We start from the raw sequence: 20,989 nt of genomic DNA, 5'->3' as shown, positions 1-20,989 counted from the left end.
TGCTAGAAAAAGCTCCATCAGAGGGACATTCTCAAAATATGCAATGAGAGGATACATCAACCATTTCTGAGCAGTACAACTTGTTATGGTAATCTCTAACCACCAATCTTAAGAGGTGCATCTCCTAAACCACAAAATGCCTACATCTTGGGCCTGCAACATGTGCAGAAAGCGCAATCTTTTAATTAGGGATTTTAGTCCTTGCGTGCTGGAAGTGATTACTTTAATCATCTAATATCTAAACATTATCATAGCTTGTCAGCATGACCATACAGGCCGCCACCCTCACATCGATCCAGGCTAGAAAAATCTAATACAGTGAAGAATCCCCACCTTTCCCCTAAGAGCATTAAAAACGTCAACCAGCAACTGAGAACTTACCTGCCGTACCGCCCCAACAAGCACCAAAGAGTGAAGAACATATGGAAAATGAGAGAAATGTGTATTCCAACCCACCCACCCTACTTTTTCTGAAATAACAACAGAATTGACATGGCAGTTTCACAATACACAACCAACTGCAAAATGCAACAAATTAACAGACCACCACAGATAAAGCATGAGGTCATGAAGATCCAGTCTGTTCAACTTCCCACTGATGTGAACGGTAGAGACCTGAGATTCCACTCTTTTCCTCCTCCAGCTCTTTTCCATATTGGCTTCCTGGAGCTAGCCACTGAGGAGTCTCCTGTATCATTCACACTAGGAACATGGCTTCCTCTGCCTGCCTTACTCTTGTCCTGCTAATTAAACAACAGTCTAAACAAGAAGGTCCTTCTATAGTTGATGTTTTCCTGGTGCAGCATTTTGGTTACCGTCGCAATTCCATTCTCTTTTGTAAAGTGATTGCAAATGCACATTGGTAAACGCTGATCAATTGCCCTTGTATAGATTGTTGCCCAAGTCTCTGCTTCGTTTAGGAGGTGTACTTTGCTTCTCTAAGAATGAAATTTCGTTATAACGTGCATAGGCCTGGCATTAGAATCCGTACATTTTGAGTCAACTCTTTGTGTGTGGTCAAACATTATACCCTTTTAATGGATGTTTTGAAAAGTCTGTTTAAACATCTCTTGAGTCCATGATCGCCTATACCAGGCTGCTCAGCTGCAGGGTCTCTCAATGCAGGCCTGCAGTGCTAAACAGCTCAGGAGGATGGCCCAGGAAGGGGCCTACCCAGCTGGCAGCTCTCTGTTTTCTTGTAGATGACTGGGATGCGTTCGGAATTTGCAAACAAAGGAATGCATATTCCAGACGCAGCGTGTGAGATGCTCTAAAGTCACACCCTCTGTACCCCTCATTCTTTGTGTTGACATCCTTTGAAGTGGGGCAATTTATAAGTGATTGTTCATTTAACAAGCCATTGTTTTTACTGATTGTGGGGCCGATTCGTGGATTTTTTTGCACAGTTCAAAGTGACTTTGCACTGCTGAAAAGTGACTTTGCACTGCTGATACAAACCCTGATTCATGGAACTGGGCAAAGTGTATTTCTGCAGTGCAGAATTAGTGCAAAGTCATTTGAAACTACTCAAACCTCTGCTAGAGGGAGAGGTGTTGGAGTTAAGGCGTGGAGTAGGGGAGACACCCTCAAAGAAAAGAATGAAGGAATACAGACAGGCGTTAGGCTAACTTAACATACTTAGGACTAATAGAGCGGAGGGATAATTATTATTTGCACGGCACAAGTTTTACACAAAAGCAGACAAGGTGTACATGCTTCTCGCACTACTTGTTAGGGACGCGGCATTGGACAATACTATTGTAGCCATAATGGACGAACAGGGGATCCGCCACTCCAATACGGAGAAAATCCAGGAATGCTTTGCTACCTATTACACAGACCTATACAGGACTCACAGCACATCAAGTCAGCGTCAAATAGAATTTCTGGAGGGGATTCAACTCTCCTCGGTGCGAGGGGAGGCAAAGGAAATACTCGGAAGGGAGGTCACGCAGGAAGAGGTTCGAAAGGTAATAATAGGCCTCCCCGAAAACAAGGCGCCTGGACCGGATAGCTTTACAGCGTCTTTTTATAAAACATAAGGGGGAGTCCTGGCCCCATATTTATCCAGTTTATTTCATCACTTTCGGGTGACAAGGAGAATCTCGGCCTATGAGGAAGCAAAAATAACTCTAAGCCCCAAGCCTAACAAAGACCACACCAGATGCACGTCCTACAGACCAATAGCACTGATGAATGCTGATGCTAAAATATACACTAATATCCTGGTCAACAGATTAGAAGCAAATCTCCCATGCCTGATCCACCATGATCAACCAGGCTTTGTGCTCGGGCGACAGACATTTGAGAACATCAGGGGTGCTGCACACTTACTAGACAAGGCCTACAAGACAAGGGTACCCTTGATCCTCCTATCCCTGGATGCCGAGAAGGCTTTTGACAGGGTGGAGTGGACTTACTTGTTTAGAGTAATGGGAAGGATGGGGGTGGGAGAGGATTTCCTATGAATGGTACAGGCCAATTACAAGACACCCAAGGCTCGCCTCCTTATCAGTAGTACCACGTCCTGGGCCATTCAATTAAGTAGGGGAACCAAGCAGGGAAGCCCCCTCGGCCCCCGGTGTCCAGTCAATATGTCGAATGCATTTTTTCGAAATGCAAAAATGTCGAAAAAATAAAGTCGAAAACATTTTTTTCAAATGTATTATTTTTTTATTTAATACGTTTTTGGGGGTGTTTTGTAAGAAAAATAAAGTATTAAAGAAAATAAAACTGGGGTTTGGGGGGAACCCCCCCATTAAAAAAAAAAGAAACATTCGAAAAAAATAATTCAACTTCATTTTTTCGACATTTTTGCATTAGAAAAAATGTAATTCGAAATATTCACTATAAACTTCGGCCCCCTGCATTATGCAATATATTTAGAACTGCTACTGCAGGCCCTAAGGGAATCTGTGGAGGTACAAGGGGTACCCTTTGGCAGAGTCCCACATAAAGTAGCTGCCTTTGCAGATAACATGCTTTTAACCCTAACAAAGCCGAGGGAGTCCCTGAGGGCCTGCAGTGGTCTACTAGAGAGCTTTGGGGATTAAGTCCAAATTGCTCAATGTCACAATAAGGGGAAGTGAGGTAGAGGAGTTGAAAGGATCCTCACCTTTCACGTGAAAGTCAGAAGGGATCAAATATCTGGGAGTTCGGATCACGCCACTGTTATTGGGATGGTATGCGGCTAACTACCCATCCAGGCTCTCCGCGATAAAATCAGACCTTCAAAAATTGAACAATCTCAGGGTCTTATGGGTGGGTAGAATGGCAGAAATTAAGATGGTGACACTCCCGAGGTTACTATATCTGTTCCAAGCAATACCGACAGCGGTCCTGAATAGCTGCCTCAAGGAACCGGGAAGGTTGACGAGCGATTTTATATGGGTGGGGAAGAGGCCAAGGTTGAGCCGGGCCCTTTTCGCAGCCCCAAAGAGGGAGGGAGATATGGCGCTTCCCGACTTTCAGATGTATTATGAGGCAGCCCAGGAGTGGTTTTCTGAGTAAAAGGAGAAACAGTGGGTAATAATGCACCGAGCAGTAGCTAGACACGAGCTGTGCGAGGTATTGTTGCTGCCATGCCAACACAGACCAAAGCACATGTACCTGAGTGCGATCAGAAGATTAATAGCAGACATGTGGTAGAGGCTTGTAGGGAAATTTGGGATCATGACTTTCGCATCTCTGCTTACCCCAATTTTTGGGAACCCATAATTCATGCCAGGAACAGGGAGCATTCAGCAGATGGCGGGAAGGAGGTTGCTTGGTGCTGCTAGACATGTTTCAAGGTGCAAAGGTCAGGTCATTTATAGAATGCAATTAACATTTCGGAGTGGGGGAAAATGAGAGGCTGCGCTACTCGCAACTATGACACTGGTTACAAAACACAGGGGTAAAAGCAGCAGCCACCCAACAACTCACCCCATTCGAGCATTTCCTCACAACACATGATGGGGCTAGAGGCATGGCATTGAACATGTATAGGATCTTGAGCGAAGCTAACTCCCGAGAGCCATGGCCCTATATGAGTAGCTGTGAGAGGGTGATTGGAAAGGAAATGTACCAGGAAGGAATTGGAGAGACTGTGGAAACTGAAACCACGGATGGCCAGGGCATCCCAATTGCAAGAATGTTGGTATAAAATATTACTGGGATGGAATTTCACCCCAGCACACCTTGCCTGGGGTTACGCCAGACTGCTGGAGAGTTTTGTGAGGAAGTAGCAACAGGATCCCACATATGGTGGAGGTGCCCTAAAATAAGATTATTCTGGAGGGAGGTGCAGGACTCGCAAGCCCAGGTTTTTGGGGAAGGGGCGAGGCCCCCCCGGACGAGGTCTTATTGGGGACATACAGGGGGGCAGAGGAGAATGAACACGGGGGAAGGACAAAGGCTAGTGTGATACTTTCCTTGGCAGAAATGTTGCTCATAGCCCAGCAGTGGAAAGGAGAGGCAATCCCCACTATTCGGGCCTGGATACGCAAAATCTGGGACTTTGTGGCATTGGAATGGCCAATATACGCCATGAATAAGAACCTACCATGATTCGCCAGTGACTGGGGTGAGGTTCTGGCATTGCTAAGGGAGGATTATAGAGCCCAACGGTGCCTCCAGCGATTAAGAGTTTTGGACTTTAACTAACGGGGAGGACACGGATAGTTTCTGAATGGGTCAACAGGCTCCGTGGATCCCAAGGGGGGGAGGGGAAGGCAGGAACTAAGGGGGAGGGTGGGGAGGTGATGGGGAATATTGTTGTGTATCCTTGAAAATAAAGTTACTATTTGAACTGTTATGACACTTCTTGTTGACTTTTTACCTATGTTTGTAATACATTTGCGTTTTCTTGGAAATGAACAATAAAAAGTTAGAAACAAATAAAGAGTGTAGCTGCCTTGTTCTCAATCGTCTGACGTTAATCTATGCCCAATGGCACAATGTAAGAAAGCAGATTTGATGATTAGTTTGAAGGAATTGGAAGACTTTTCTGAGCAAAAGGACCTGAACGATGGTCATTTTCACAATATCTCCTATCTGTTTTGGAGAAAGCGCAATAGCCTTGAACCAGGCTCCCAAGTTCTTTATTTTCTCCAACAGTGTCAGAGCCATTCCCAAAGCTACTTGGGTCTAGGTCATTTTCCTTTATAATATGGTGGATGTGCATGAAACATTCAAAGATGATGCACTGTTGTTCTGCATCTGTCTGTCATCAGCATACATTTGCAATTCTAACTGATTGAAACGGATTGGAACGTCATAAGTGGACGTGCATACATTTTGAACTTGAGCAGCAACCGAAATACATGTGGCAGTACAATATAGTATTCATAATTTGGGGCTGCAAGGACTGCAATTCTGATGAATGTTTTTCTGGATTGGGGACTGAAAAGCCTATTCACCAGAACAGCAGAGTACCGGGCATTATATATCCTGGAACTTGACATCTGTGGCTACTAATTGGTTTTCATTTCATTGTGCAGTGGCTGGACAGCAAGAACAGAAATGAGGGTTGGGATTTCCAAAGCACATTATGTGTTGTTTACCCTTTTTGTTGAGTCACAGTGACTTGCAACGTGCTACATCTTCCCATTTTGAAGAATTAGAGAAGTGCAGTGAGGATGCTGGTACACTAGGTGCCCGGCCAAGCCTCACCCTGTATGAAAGCTTGATATGCCAGTTGCCAGGGAAGACAAGCTAGAATGGGAAGGTAAATATAAAGCACAGAGATAGATAGTTCCCTTCCTTTGCTGTTTCAATACTGCTTCAATGTCATCGAAATTACTGCGGCTGCTGGCGGTCAGTAGACGATCAAGGGTTGATTCAGATAAGAGTGTAGCACACATCACCCGCGTACATGGGTTTCCACTTTGTAAATTCTCCGGGAGGCCTTCCTTTGCAGCCTGAGAGAGAGTCCCCAAATCATGCAACTGAATGCATGTGTCTACTGTGTCAGGATAAAGAGAGAGAGACTGCTTTGCTATGGAGCTTAGAGACTATGGAAGGATCTGGGATTCCTGTGTTTTCAGAGGACAGTTGCTAACACCAGGATGGAGAGACTTCATACCTAGCTACTGACTGACGATTCTCGCCAAGGAATCCCAAAAGCACTTCAAAAGTGAATTCAACAGCCCCTATACTCAGCATTATGCCCCATAGACGCTGACCTCCCAGACTAGGGTTTTGTTGCCCCTATAATTAAAGGGTATCACCCAGAGAGTGTTATCCCTTTGTTCTGAGATTACTGTGCTAATTCCGACCCCCCCAAAGTAGGAACAATTGCTCTGTGGTATAAAAGTGCAACCTCTAATGTCAAGAAGGAATCTATGTTCAATTCACTCAAATGTGATTTTCAGATGATACATGTGTATTTTTCTGTGGAGGCAGGCAATGAGTCATATACGCTATACTGAGCTTATGGTCGCTAGATGGACTCTCATTTCCATATTATTAAACATGATTCAACCATGTACAGTCACCAATTAGAAAAGTCCATTGGGAATCCAGAAATTGGACCCCACCATTGAGAAAAGGAGTGTTGGTAAAGAAAACCAGGGTGTACGTCGGGATGGGGCATAAAAAGTGAAAAAAGGGTTGGGAGGGAGAGGTTTAAAGGGGAAAAAATGGAGGGGTGTTGAAGGAGTGGGGTGGTGGATATAGGGTTGAAACCACCATTTAAAAAAATAAGGTCACAAGAAATAATCAACAAAAAAGAAACAAATGACAGGCAAATGAAGTCTGTTCTCATTAAAGGGCAATTCGAATTCATGACATAAAGCCGATAGACCACATAGTGTTTGATCGGTCCTCAGCAATCTAGGTGTAAAACCATAACCCGAACAGCAAATACGTACATACATATGGTTACCATATAAAATATAAAATAGATAATAGTTAAATTAACTACTGACAGTTCAGAATTGCCAGCATGTCTTCTATCTGTTGAAAATAAATCAAATTTACTTCCATAATTTGGATCACATTAAATCCAAAACATTCTGGCACAGATGCCTGGTTGGAACACATTTGTCTTTGACTATTGCTTTGAGCAGAATGTGGGATATTGTTATTAAGAGGACTGGACTGGGATGGGATTGAAATATGAAGTCGTAAGGATGAATCGACAATAATTAAATTAGTGTAATATTATGATTTTGTATTAGTACATGTTTTTAACCTAAAGATTTTAATGAACTATTTTGAAGAGCTTGAAATAAGTTTTTTTTTAAGTTTGAAATTTGTTTGAAATGTATGATATCCATACTAATGGCTTGGAATATGTTTAAAACTGGATAATATATGTATATGAATTATGTACTAATATTTTAAAAGCATATAAGTATTACTATTTTTAATATTGAATGATGCACAGTATATAACTGTATTGCGATATTTATAAATATTATGCTAAAAGTTCAATCAAACTGTAATGCACTAATAATAAATTAAAATAAAGTTTTTTGAGTCTGTGCTATGTTTGTTGTGTATTTATATCCGACGGTTATATAAACGTTTTACTTATTTACTGGTTCTTCTCATCTCTTTCTGAACTCAATAGCTGGTTGACGGCCCACAGAAAAGACACTCAGATGACCTTGGCCGGTGCCTTAGCCTATTAAATGTACAGTTGGGGGTATCTTGCATAGAGTGGGACTCTCATACTATGTAAAGACCCCTTAATCAAATAATCCGATCCAACATGTGGACACTCTAATTTCTCTTATTCCTTCAGAGATGTAATATTATATTAGCTGTATCTGGCACATCATATGCCAATATCTCTCTCTCCTCTCTCTTCTCTCTAGCTCTCATTCTCCATATGTCTCTGTGTCTCAGTAGAAGTTGCTGTCTATTGCAGGTAACATTGTAAACGGTTTCTTTTCAAATAAATCAATATTCATTTTTAATGATCACTTCTAGTATACATTGCAGTCATAATAGGAATGGTATGCTTGTCTTGCTGAGCAAAGCTCATTATGAAAACGTAGAATAACCCTATACATTTGTACCTAATAGAAGGCTAATATTGCAAGCTGGACAGGCTGGTACACTTCTTTTCTACCCGTTCCTAATACCCCAATAAGAAAGAGAAGGGGGCAAAATACAGCAGTGATCATTCCAGCTGCCAGGGGAGTTGCTAGGTCTGGAAAATACCCGGGGCTACGCTGATGTCGGAACTGTTGGGACTGGGGGCTAGCTAGTCTTTTGGCTGTAGCTACTGAGATTCTATCCGGGGCTACAACCAAAAGATCAGGGGCTAAAGCCCCCTTAGCCCCCCCTAACAACGCCCCTGCCAGCTGCTTTGAATAAAATCAAACACAAGAATGAACACTGATCTTTATATTTCAACAAATATCTCTTAGGCAAAAGGGGTGTCTGGTTGAATCACTAAGCTCATAATGCACAATGGGCTTGGTTCTCATTATATTTTCCACTACACGCACCCTAACATGAACATGTTTGCAACATTTAAGCAAATATACTGATTCGCATAGCCACAGATTTTGGATGAGTGGATAGATGGGCTGGTGCCATGCTGATTTTTTAGCCAGCTCTCAGGGTAAGGATGGATGTGCACATGGCCAGTTCCCAATGTACAGTCACCATAGGAAAAGTCTGTATAAAGGGCCTGGGTATTAATGAAAAAGCTTGAGCCATCACAAACATTTATGACTATTTGCACTATGAAGATACACATAAACTACACTTTGCTTTAAATATTTCAGAGACGATTGAATAACTGTGCAACTATATCACTGTGAAAATGAAATATCAATTATGAAAAGATTGTCTTTTTCACTGTGGGTTTTCACTCACTATTTTCCTCTCTCACCCATTATTATTTTATCCTTTATATCTGCTCATAAGCATACTTTCTTGCAACACAATGTAATACTATTGAAATAATGTGCTATTGTTATCAGACTGTTAGGAGCCTTGATAAAGTGTCAGATGACACGAAACATGTGCCAGCTCATTCATTTTCATTAATACCACATTACAATGACCCATTTGTGATTAAATAAAATAAATTATAGCTCCCACTTATTTAATCTGATTATTCGATTAAGGGGTCTTGACTGGACTAATGGTGTATTGTTCACTCCCTATGGACCATTGCTGCTCTTTTTCTTTCCCTCATCGGATCAATGTTGAAAAGCAGGCATCTGGTGCACAAATCTGCTGCCTTGACACATGCTGAATGTTTTACTTTCCTTATCCTGTTAGCTTCCAGGTGCATGATTTTCCCTCTACAATAAGCTTTATAAATATGTTAGGAAATTGGTGTTATTTCTTCGGTAAATAATGGCCATTTTGGTATCAGGCCAAATTTCTCCTGGAGGCAAATATGTGTCTGCTTGGAAGTACTACATTTAATACATTGTATGACATTTCATCATATTACAAAAAGTGCTCCCCCCTCGAGATTTAACTGCAAATTATTTGGTCATCCATGTCCATGGCAAATCTGCTTTTAATGTTGCTTTGGAATTTTGAAATGTTGTTAAAGGCAGTAAGTGGTTGATACATCACAATTCTACATTAGCAGCTTCATTCTCAAGAATATGGTGCCTTTTGTAAATGTGGGCATCACACTCAAGCTTTTTTTATGCCGTGGATAAGGGCTTCAAGTACCAATAGTTATAAAGGAATTAAAATTACCCCCACAATGACCCCATTATATTTACATAAAGTTCAAACAAAGTTATACATTTTTCACATTCCCTCCTAAGATCTGTCGTATTTTCTTCAAAATTAAACCTTACAAAACTAACTTCGCCAAGCATACTTACCCAGACTCCCCTCACGCACAAATCATCCATGCCTTCTTTATTTTCTGTTATGTTATGTTATGTTACTTGGCATTTATATAGTGCCTTATGTATCATTGGTATGATCTCAAAGCGCTGGTAGGTTGAACGCCCTCGGGACCGTAGTTCTAGTCAGTAGAGAGAGATAGAGTGTCTTATGGTGCGATGGAGCACCGGATATGTGTGCAGCTTGTGTAGTTGTTGGATGATAGCTGCTTCTTAGCGATAGGTGTGGTGCTGAGGAAATCAGTTGGATGTGTTCAGTCTGGTGGGTGGACACCAAGACTGTGTTCTGGCTGCGTTAGGCCTGAGGAACTCCTAAGCTAGCTGCAATGTGCTTCAGCTAGCTGTGTTTCATTAGGGTGATGAGGTGATCATGGAGTCGTGTTCGTATGTGAACTGCTAGGCCGAATTATCAGGGGATAGCTGTGTTCTGGTTGAATGATGGTGTATAGTAGAGAGTAGGAGTAGTGGTGTGATATGGTGGCTATCAGTATAAGCGCCTGAGACCAGGCACGTGAGCAGGACAGTGAGGACGTACATAGTGACATACATATATATATATATAGCGACAGGATGGATAGAGGTATATAAGGGATACAGATATATATATGGGGATAGAGGTACATAGGATACATTGGGGATAAAGATAGTTGGTAACATCATGGTGACCAGGTGTTGCCACTATCGGCAACATCCGCACCATCTGCATCATCCGCAACAACCGCAACATCAGCAGCATCTGCAACATCCGCAGTATCCGTAACAACCGTAACATCCGTGCCATCCGTAACATCCGTAACGTCCGCACCATCCGTAACATCCGCACCATCCATAACATCTGCACCATCCGTAACATCCGTAACATCTGCACCATCCACATCAACCGCACCATCCGCATCAATCACACCATCGATAACATGCGCACCATCTGCAACATCCGCACCATCCGCAACATCCACACCATCCGTAACATCCGCACCATCTGTAACATCTGCACCATCCGTAACATCCGCACCATCCGCAACCTATGCACCATCCGTAACATCCGCACCATCCGCACCATCCGTAACCTCAGGACCATCCGTAACATCTGCATCATCCGTAACATCCGCGCCATCCGCACCGTCTGCACCATCCGCGACGTCCACACCATCCGAAACGTCTGCACCATCCGTGACATCCAGGCCATCCATGACATCCAGACCATCCGTGACATCCGCACCATCTGTCACATTCGCACCATCCGCACCATCCGCACCATCCGTAACATCCGTGCCATCCGCACCATACGCAACATCCGCACCATCCGTAACATCTGTGACATCTGGACCATCCATGGCATCCGGACCATCCATGACATTCGCACCATCCATGACATCCACACCATCCGCGCCATCCGTAACATCCGCGCCATCTGTAACATCCGTTCCATCTACTTCATCCGGTCCATCCAGTCCATCCATTCCATCCGTTTCATCCATTCCATCCATTCCATCCGTTCTATTCGCTTCATCTGTGCCATCCGCTCCATCCACTCCATTTGTTCCATTCAGTCTATCTGTTTTAGTGACTCTATCCATTCCTTCCACTCTATTTAGTCCTTTATTTTCCCTGTTCGATCTACTCTGTTTTTTTTTTTTTACTGTGACTATTCACTCCGGTTACTCCATCCTTCGACTCCATCAGTCCCTCTGATCCATCCATTTTTCCTATCAAGTGGGTGTGCACCAGGTAGGACAGCTTCGTTGTGTGTTTCGTCATTCGGTTGCTGGGGGATTTGGACATATCTTGGGAGGTCATTTGTGTTATGGGAAGAGCCATGTTTTCAGTAGTTTGCGGAATGACTAGTATTCTTCGGTGAGTCAGATGTGGGGTGGAAGCGAATTCCATAGAGTGGGGGCCAAGGCTGAGAACGAGGATCCTTATATTCTGGCTGAGTTGGTGTTTGGTATCAGTAAAAGGAGGGCGGAGCTGCCTTCCTTTTTTTCTACATTGCAATCCATGTAAATGTGTTCCAAATACTTTATTCTATTCTGCTTAATGGCCAGACAGACTGTTATCGGATAACATAATGATTCTGTCATGTTACTTCCTTAGCAACAAACACATTCTTAAAGGTCGTTTTATACCCGTCAAACCACCAAAGATCTCCAGCGTTGGAAGTGGATGAAACCTGAATTGCGTGAGAGAGTGTTGTCTTGCAAGGTGTGAAATTATGTTTAGATAGAGCAGCAATGCATTTCCTTCAACAAATCATTTCACATCTTTTGTAGAGCTTTTAATTCCCAAATGTTTACAATTGGTCAAATTATCGAAATCTGCGACAGTTATCTTCAGATCTTTAAATGGTCTGTTTGACAAATTCAATATTTCCAAGACTGAGTCAAATTGCTAACTATACAAATTAAAGTTACTATCAGGACCAACATGTTCTGTTGGAGCCTACCATATTTGAGGTGTCAGGGTAAAACTGATGGTTCCTGAGGCAGAACCTTGAGTATTGTATAATTTTAAGAGCTTTGTCCAAGTACTTCTCTAAAACCTATTGCTCTTCTATGGCAATGCATTATAACAAAATCTTTGCCTGATTTCTTCATATTTTCTCGAGTGGTGGGGTTCAGGGCAAGCAATGGTGGAAAGGATTAGCTGGCTCACTTAGTGACTATGGGACACTCACAACCCTTATAATTTCAGCAAAATGGTTACAGTGCAAGATAGGGTATTTTCAATGCAAATGTCACCCTATCATTTTGAACCATTTATCTGACACCGGGAGGAAGAATTAATGGATTTGTTAGAAGGCTTTCAATACCAAAGCATACTCATATTGTTGTGGGAGTGGAAAATTCAAAATTAAGAGTTACATTAAAAACTCATGTGCCATACAATAGGTATTCGGGTGGAAAACAAGTGCCCTGGTTATTGCTTTCCTTGCTTCTTTCCTATAACCAAGGCTGAAGTGGATGTTAGCATCTGAATGCAAATGTTTATGAGTAGGGGTAGGAGGAATGGACGAAATTTGCTCTGCAGTGAAATTGACCAATTCTGTGCAAAACCAACTTGCTTCACCAAATTCAGTTAATTTCTGGGAGATTTCTGCCTGATATTTTAGCCAAATATGGGTCTGTAAAACATTTCACACCCCCCTCATTGGAAAGAAAAACTGCCCAACAACTCGAATTTTGGCAGACACAGAAGTGGCGGAATGGCAAAAAATCTGCTTCTCCAAAGATAGAAGGCAGATTTAACCTATTTCTTTTTTGCCGGTGGTAATTTTGCCAACCACACTATTCACTAGTTCGAATGAAAGAATTTCTAATTGGCCCTTTTCCTCATGAAATTGATGTTTGTCTATCACATTCCAAGTTAGTCTTTAGCTTGAAATGTCTCTGCTAACTGTTGGATTGAAATAAGTTTGGCTCTTCCTTTGCAGATAACCATAAAGAGGACACCTGTGTTATACATCATCAATTTGATCGTCCCAGCCTGTTTCCTGGTCCTGGTTGACGTTGCTAGCATGTTCATACCCATGGAAGGAGGCGAGAGGCTGGGTTTCAAGATCACTGTTGTCCTGGGCTTCTCTGTGCTCCTGCTGATATTGAATGATTTTCTCCCGAATTCCGAAATCCCTCCAATATTAGGTAAGAAGGACTCTTTATTTATGTAAATGAATATGCTATATGGAAAGTATTTAAACACAAATTATCAGCCAAGGAACTGGTACTGATTTGTTCGCATCTCTATGGAGTTTTGCACCTATGCAGAGATTTTATACACCTTCTCAGTGATTTCACTGTACGTTGAGGATCACCATTTTCAAACGCAACATGTTCACTCAGCAATTTATCCTTCCAAACTCGCTTTAGAATATCATGAAGTTGTTTAGTACTAATACCCATAGCAGGCATGTTGTGCCGACAGCGTCTCTGGCAAAAATCAATGCACATGCTCACCTTCAGTTTGTCAAGAGACCTATTATGCACAGAGCGATCCCAGACAAATTCAAAATAGACAAAGTTATCCCATTTGACTTGCAAAGTTGAAGACTCCCATTTTAAAAATGAGTCTCTCCAAAATGTAGAGAAGTGCAGCTAAATTCCTCCGAAAGGGCATGCAGGCCTAAGTTTCTTTATCGCACTGGGCAGCCCCAGCCTCACAGTCTTCAAAGGTGGATAGCATTAGGGGTAGTATTACAGAAACTTTGAAGTGCATGCTCCCATCCTCCAAGATGGTGCTTCAAATGTATATTTTAAATTACGTCATGGACATGCCTTGTACAGTGAGTACTGCCTCCTGGCGTTTGAGATGAGAATGATACGCTACACTCTTCAATAGTCATCGACCAGGAGGCAGACATGTATCTTCTTGGCTTCCGGGTCAACACACAGCTCCAATCTGGAAAGCAGCTCAGACCTTTGCAAGAGATATGAGGTTTGGCTGGGCTGCATCATCTTATAGGAATAGCCTCTAGAGGGTAGATAGGTTCAGAGTGCTATGCCTGCAATCTATGGGAGGTAGACTAAAGAGGTCACTCATTCTCTCAAGTTACTCTGAGCCCATTCACGGGTAGTAAGGTCCCATTTGCAGATAGGGCATCATATCCCTGGCTCTCAGCTGCAGAGGCATCGTGGAGTTTCCTCAGTGGTGACACTCTTATTCCATTTTGATGTTTTTGTCTGCCATTCATGGGATTGCAGGGGATTGCACAAGGGGTTATGATGTTGCTTCGTAGTCTCCACGACAGTCTAGGTGATAACAACCTTTGCTCTGGTTCATGACAGTAGAACTCAAACAGAGGTATACAAATGCCTTCCTCCCATCATGCCAAAGACCTCAAAGATGGCTTTCTGCTCTGATAAATGCAGCTTCCACCTGCTCTTTCCACTGGCAGAGCTTGCTCGAATCTCAGACATCCCACTCAAAACAATGACCTTCACAGTTAAAAGAAATGTTCATTTAATGTAGACCATAAAACATACCTTGGTTAGGAACACAAACATATACTTTCTTCATCATACATTATAAATCCATTCACATGAAATCTCAGTAGGTAATACGCTTCCTCCATTGGGTTGTGGAAGGGTACATTGCTTGAAAGTATGGACATTTACATGTGAAAAATAAATGGTTTCCAAGCTCATTGTATATTAGAGATAGATAATAGCCCTCGACATGGAGGATGCATTAAAAACAACCTACAGTGTATCACAACTGAGGGTACTATACGATAAACACTCAGGCAATCAACCAAATTAAGGAGAGTGACTAAGCCAATAATCTAGCCTTACCAAAGTGAGGAGGGGGACTCCTCTCAAACAGAGGTGGGAGCCCTACCAGGGAGGGACCCAGAGCCAGTCCTACTCCTGAGGTGGACGGTGGCAGCAGAGAGGATCACAATTCCTGTCCCCCAACCCTTTTGCGCCAACCCGTATCTGTGCAGAACCATGTCTCCAGCTTAGCCTCTGAATGCGTATACTCGACGTTGTTCTTTTCCCATTTCAGATGCTGGCACTGAAGAGAGAGGAGAAGAGAAACCGGGAATCCCAAGAATATCCACCCGTATTAAAAAACTCCAGCACCTCAGATGCCCAATCACTGAGACAGAGACGCCGATGGATGCTGCAGCCCAAAACAGAAACCCATGAACCAGGGCTCGCTGATAAACCCACATGAAGAAAGCTCCAGTGCACAAAGACCCGCTCACTTCTGCAGAGCCATCGAGTAGAGAGAGACGCCGACAGATGCCATGCAGCAGCCCAAAGCGGAAGCCAACAGAGCTGGACCGGCACGACTTGCTGTTAAACCCGCCACAAACAAAGCCAATTCACTAGACCACCATGCACTCATAAGGGGAAGGTTCCCTGAACTTACCAAAGGAGTCATCGAGTACAGGCTCCAAACCACAAACTGTCATATGGATTTTCCAACACCACCAATACTGCCAAGTAGCACGCATGCGTGGAGAAAGTGGGCAGAGCCAAGCCTCCTTTTCAAACTTTTACTTGCACATACACACCCTTGGAAGGGAAAGAGGAAAAAAGATTGTCTAGGGACTGTGTTCATTTTTAAACGATCTAGGGAAGGTAGAATGTGGCCAATTTACTGAATCTAGGTGAATGCAGAACAAAGCCATTGCATTCAAGCCAGGTGCATGTAGAATGAAGCATTTGCATTGAAGCCATTAAGTGAATTCTAGGTGATTCTAGGATGTGGCTAATGCATTAAATCTAGGCAATTGCTAGAGTGCAGCCAATGTATTGAACCCATCACACTCCATACTTATCTAATTTAGCTCAAGGCATGGCCGCCAACCTGCAAGCATCTGATATCATAAACTACCCTAAGACACTTTGCACAACACCTCTGCCTTGAGAATGCAGCTACCCATCATGACAAACAATTATGTGATAGGTATCTGCACACATAATGCTATCCTGTTCTCACACACCACCTCTATACTACCTCTCACCACCACCCACATGGCAGCTATACAAGGGTCCCTAGCAGGGACTTGGCCACCCCTTCATATCCGCGTATTGGCCAATATGCACACACGCATGCTAGCACTTCCTGGAATTTCCATACTTGGACTTCGGTCCTTCCAAGGGCGTTCAACCTACAGCACGTTGTGACCATACCAATGGTAAAAGGCGCTAGACAAATGATGCATTACATTGTATTACATTACATTACAACTCGCCAACCAGCCCAAGGGGTGGGATACATAAGCAGGGGTCAGGCAGCATGACGTGTGGGCGTATCGGGAGAGGTCAGAGGAAGTGGACTATGACGAAGAGACCAGTAGAATGAAGGAGGAACCAGTGGCTGGCAGAGAAGGGTTTTGGATCTGGTGAGGTATTGGTTCAGGGAGGTATTGGTTCAGGAGTGATAGTGGTTCTGCAGTGTGAGTGTGCATGTGTGTGAGATGAGTATGTAGAATAGGTAGTGTATGGTGTGAATGGGAGAAGGCTGGTACAGAGTGAAAGGAGGGTGGTTGAGTGGTGGTGTAGTAGTGTGAGAGGAAAAGTAGTATTAGTATAGGAGTAGGAGTAATAGTAGTGTGGGAGGAGAACCAACAGTGTAGGAGAAAAAGTAGCAGCATGGGAGCAGTAGTAATATGGTGAGGAGGAGTAGTATTAGTAGTGGCAGGAAGAGTGATAGTAGCAGAAAGAGAGAGGGAGAAGAGTTAACATCATTGTGTGGAGGCAGCAGAAAGGAGGAGTGAAACATCCGAGAGACAGAAGGTTGTGGGAAGGAGATGAGGCAGGTAAGGTAGAAGGATAAGATAACGGTTATCATGAGTGGAACCAGGTAAATATTTAATAAAATGAAAGGCACAACCCCTACTTGTCATGATGCCTACCCCCGGGGACCCAGACCAATTCCAGCAACCCCGGGAACAGGCATCAAGTTACCCCAAGCAAGCCCAACAACCCCTGCTAGGGGCTATTTGGGTGCAGTCCTGGCACCTATGGCGCCAGGCTCATATGGAGAGCCATAGGCGCCAGGCTCATAGATTAAAACTTACCTGATGCAGACCATGCTGCAAGAGCTCCAAGCCAAAAGAGGCTTGGAAGGGACTATTTTACCTAGGGACTATTTTTTTACTCGGGTGGGGCTGGGGAGGAATACTCACCTGGGACTACTTTGGAGGCTATTTAAACCACGCCCGAAGAGCAGCACACGCTTCGCGTTATTCTGCATCCAGCAGCGTAACGCTCACCGTGCCTGCAAGTCTGCATCCAGTCTTCTGCCACGGCCGCCTCGAGTTTGGAGCTCCTAGAAAAAGGGAGAAAGAAGGAGAAAAGGTTAGAACAAGAGCAATACCTTTGATCCTTACCTGAATTCCCGATCCATTGCGCCTTCGAGCTGGAAGAAAGAAGTTGTTTTATGGGCATCGCCTCGCCTGATGCAGCGCGGCGCTGAACTCACCGGCCTTCGCAGCATCTTCACATTCCACCGCATCCTCCTGCATGTTCGCGCCGCACTCTGGCACCTAAGGAGAAGACAAGAACAGCAAGGTGAGCCAAGGGAATACGCAGAGGAATACCCCGCATAGACCTACCTGATTTTACCACCGGGGGTACTATTCCTCTTCACGGGTCGGCGCAGCTTCCACTGCATCCTAGCCGAACCCCAGCCCCTAAGGGGAAACAAAAGGACAGCAAGGTGAAACAAAGGGACTAACAAGGGGAACCCTCCTCACCACAAAAGACTTACCTGATTTTACCACCGGAGGCATTATTCCCCGAGACTTCACACTTTCTCTGAGCACCTGAATAAGGGAGAAAGCAACAGATTACATATGGACATTATTTTATCGAACTGTGTTGGATAATACAAATCCTTACCAGAATATTACCGGTTGCCACGAGGAACTCTTCAGTAGGGTCAAGCTGCAACCTGCAAGGAATCGGACAAGAGTGAAAGTCAGGCATTTTGAACTCTTACGAACTACATACTTACGGCGTCTTGCTGGGAATATCGGAGTCAATATTATTCTGGAACTCACCAATTCCTTCGAGCCAGTGAAGCAACTGGTTATCGACGCGCCCCTGCGCTCAATGCAGGGTGGAGTGCTCATCTTTTCAAATCATCAGGTGAGACTATAAGAGGGGACATCAAAGGTGATCAGTGGGGAGAACAGCGGGGTGGGGGGATTTACGCTCAACTCCACGGATGGTTAATTCCCTTTCTCCATTTGCAGAAGAATATTCCTACGGGCCAAGCAAACGAAGCTAGGTGGGCCAATCCAGTCCGTCATCTCGGCCCTAGGCGTCACATTGGTGTTCGACCGCAGCAGCTGTCCAGTCCAGATCGACGCCTCTGTGGGAGCCAGGTGAGCATAACAGAACGCGAAGCGTACCTACAAATTCCCACCCGGGCATTATGGATACCTCAGAGACTGACCAATTAGCCCAATTACAAGGGGAACTGAGGGCTGAAGTGCATTTCGCCCGTCAAGAAACCAATGCCCTTAGGAGAGAACTGATTTTGTCAAAGAAGCGAACTGATGACCTTGCTAGGCAACTATTGCAAAGCCAGGCTGGACAAGCACCCCTACCTGGTTCCGGGGGAAATCCAGCTCCTGTGTTATCGAGTAACCCTGTGCAAATAAACCTACCAGGAAATATTCCATTAGCTCCACCCGAACCCTTTGCTGGAGATCCCAAAAGGTTTGCCGTGTTTATGAACCAATGCCGCTTGCACTTTTTATGCAGACCTGGAGCCTTCCCAAACGATCAAGACAAGGTAGCCTTTGTATTGTCATATCTCAGCGGCAGTGCAGCTGATTGGTCAATTCCACTAGTTACTCAGGATGACCCAATTCTTCGGGATTTTCAGGGCTTTCAAACGAGCATGGAAAGACTATTTGCCCGGCACTCCCAAGGACAGGTCCTGGATAACGAACTTTTGTCCCTACGACAGGCTAACTAGGACCTTCTATCTTACATCACGACCTTTAATAGGTTGTTAGTGGAAACAGGATGGCCTGAGGTAAAACGAATCACGTTATTTCATCGAGGGCTTCGAGGAGAACTCAAGGATGTCTTGGCTCAAGTCGTGAACCCACCACAAGACTGCGCTGTATAAATAGACTTAGTGGTCCAGTTAGATCACATACTTCAGAACAGAAAGGCTGATCGAGCCAAGTTTGAGAACAGGGTGTTGGTCAAAACCCACGCTAGCCCCAAAGGAGCAGATGCTTCAGAACCCATGCAAATCGGAGGGGTTAAAGGACCCTTAACCCAGAAGGAAAGAGAAAGGAGACAGCAAATGCAATTGTGTCTATATTGTGGAACTTCTAGGCATTTTCTACGGGATTGCCCTGTAAAACCACCCAAGAAGGTGGTAGGAGCTGCTGATAAAAGCCATATGGAGTCAGACTCGGGAAACGACCACGCCCGACAAGCGTGGAGGTCCACTTGCCGAGCTTGGAGAAGGATACTCAGACCTCGCATTTCATCATACCAATGGTCCTCGTATGTCCAGGGCAGCGATCGCGTATGCACGCAGTAAGGGCATACATTGATAGCGGGGCCATAGGAAACTATGTGGACTACGAATTGGCTTCCAGGATGAATCTGCCTCTCTGCCGAAAAACCACCTCAGATGTCATCACCACAGTTGATGGAACTGGAATTGCCTCTGGGCCTGTAACTCATTCCACCGCATAGATGACATTATTGGGTCCGGATGGGCATCGAGAGGCTATTGTGTTTGATCTAATCAAGGCCCCACAGTTCCAAATAATACTGGGGATACCTTGGTTGGAAACACGTAATCCTTGTATTGATTGGCGAGAGAAGAGAATAACCTTCCCGGATTGTGCGCAAACCTGTTACCCAAAGAAAAATCTGAGCGCAGGCCTGGCCACAGTAACCACAGCAGTCATGCAACTACCTCCTGAATACCAAGAATTCCAGGATGTCTTCCAAAGAGAACAGGCAAACACTTTACCTCCTCACAGATCGTACGATTGCCAAATCAATCTCATACCCGGTGCACAACACCCTTGTAGCAGGATCTATGCCCTTACAGAACCTGAGAACCTTCACCTACGACAATACTTAGACCAGTACCTTGCCAATGGCTTTATTCGCCCATCTAAGTCAATTCTGTCGAAAGGTACTTCGATGATAGGTAGATGTTGCAGTGGGGCCCTGGGTACATCATGGGCAAAGTCCTCTGACAGATGGGACATAGACATAGTTGGACCACTTTAACCTTCAAAATCAGGAAACAAGTACATATAAGTCATCGTCAACTACTCAACCCGATAACCAGTGGCCTTCCTTATGCGAAGCAACATCACAAAGGGCAGTCTGAAAGTCTTGGTGCCATTCTTTCCACAAGTGGGCTTCCAACAGAGATATTGACAGACCACAGGAGCAACTTCATGTTCTAGCGAATAGTTAAAATGAAGAACCTAATGAAGAGCTGAATGCTATGTACATATATCTATCACCCACAGATGGATGATCTGTTAGACATTTTCAACAAAAACCTGGGGCAGATGCCTCAGAAGTTAGTTTTGGAATACAGAAAGAACTGGAACACGTGGGTACCGTGGGCCTTGATCGCCATCCAAAAGACCCTAGAATACTCCACTGGATTCTACCCGTTTAAGCTGGTGTACAGATTGTTAAGATGGATTTCTGAACTCTGACCTGGTG

The 20,989-nt window shown here is 44.2% G+C and overlaps 1 protein-coding gene across 2 annotated transcripts in view; it reads left to right on the top strand.

Annotated features, from left to right (window-relative positions):
- The window catches only part of LOC138528315 (5-hydroxytryptamine receptor 3A-like), a 422,150-nt gene that overhangs the window by 321,002 nt on the left and 80,159 nt on the right, over window positions 1-20,989 (top strand). For both annotated transcript variants that reach the window (XM_069639820.1, XM_069639830.1), the window contains one exon: window positions 13,246-13,453. In XM_069639820.1, coding sequence (XP_069495921.1) covers window positions 13,246-13,453 — 208 coding nt within the window. The remainder of the gene's footprint in view (window positions 1-13,245; window positions 13,454-20,989) is intronic.

This window comes from Ambystoma mexicanum, chromosome 1q, assembly GCF_040938575.1.
Source record: "Ambystoma mexicanum isolate Mex_15411 chromosome 1q, UKY_AmexF1_1, whole genome shotgun sequence".
NCBI lineage: Eukaryota > Metazoa > Chordata > Amphibia > Caudata > Ambystomatidae > Ambystoma > Ambystoma mexicanum.
The sequence above is the reverse complement of the archived record's forward strand: the minus strand, read 5'-3'. Positions and strand labels throughout refer to the sequence as shown.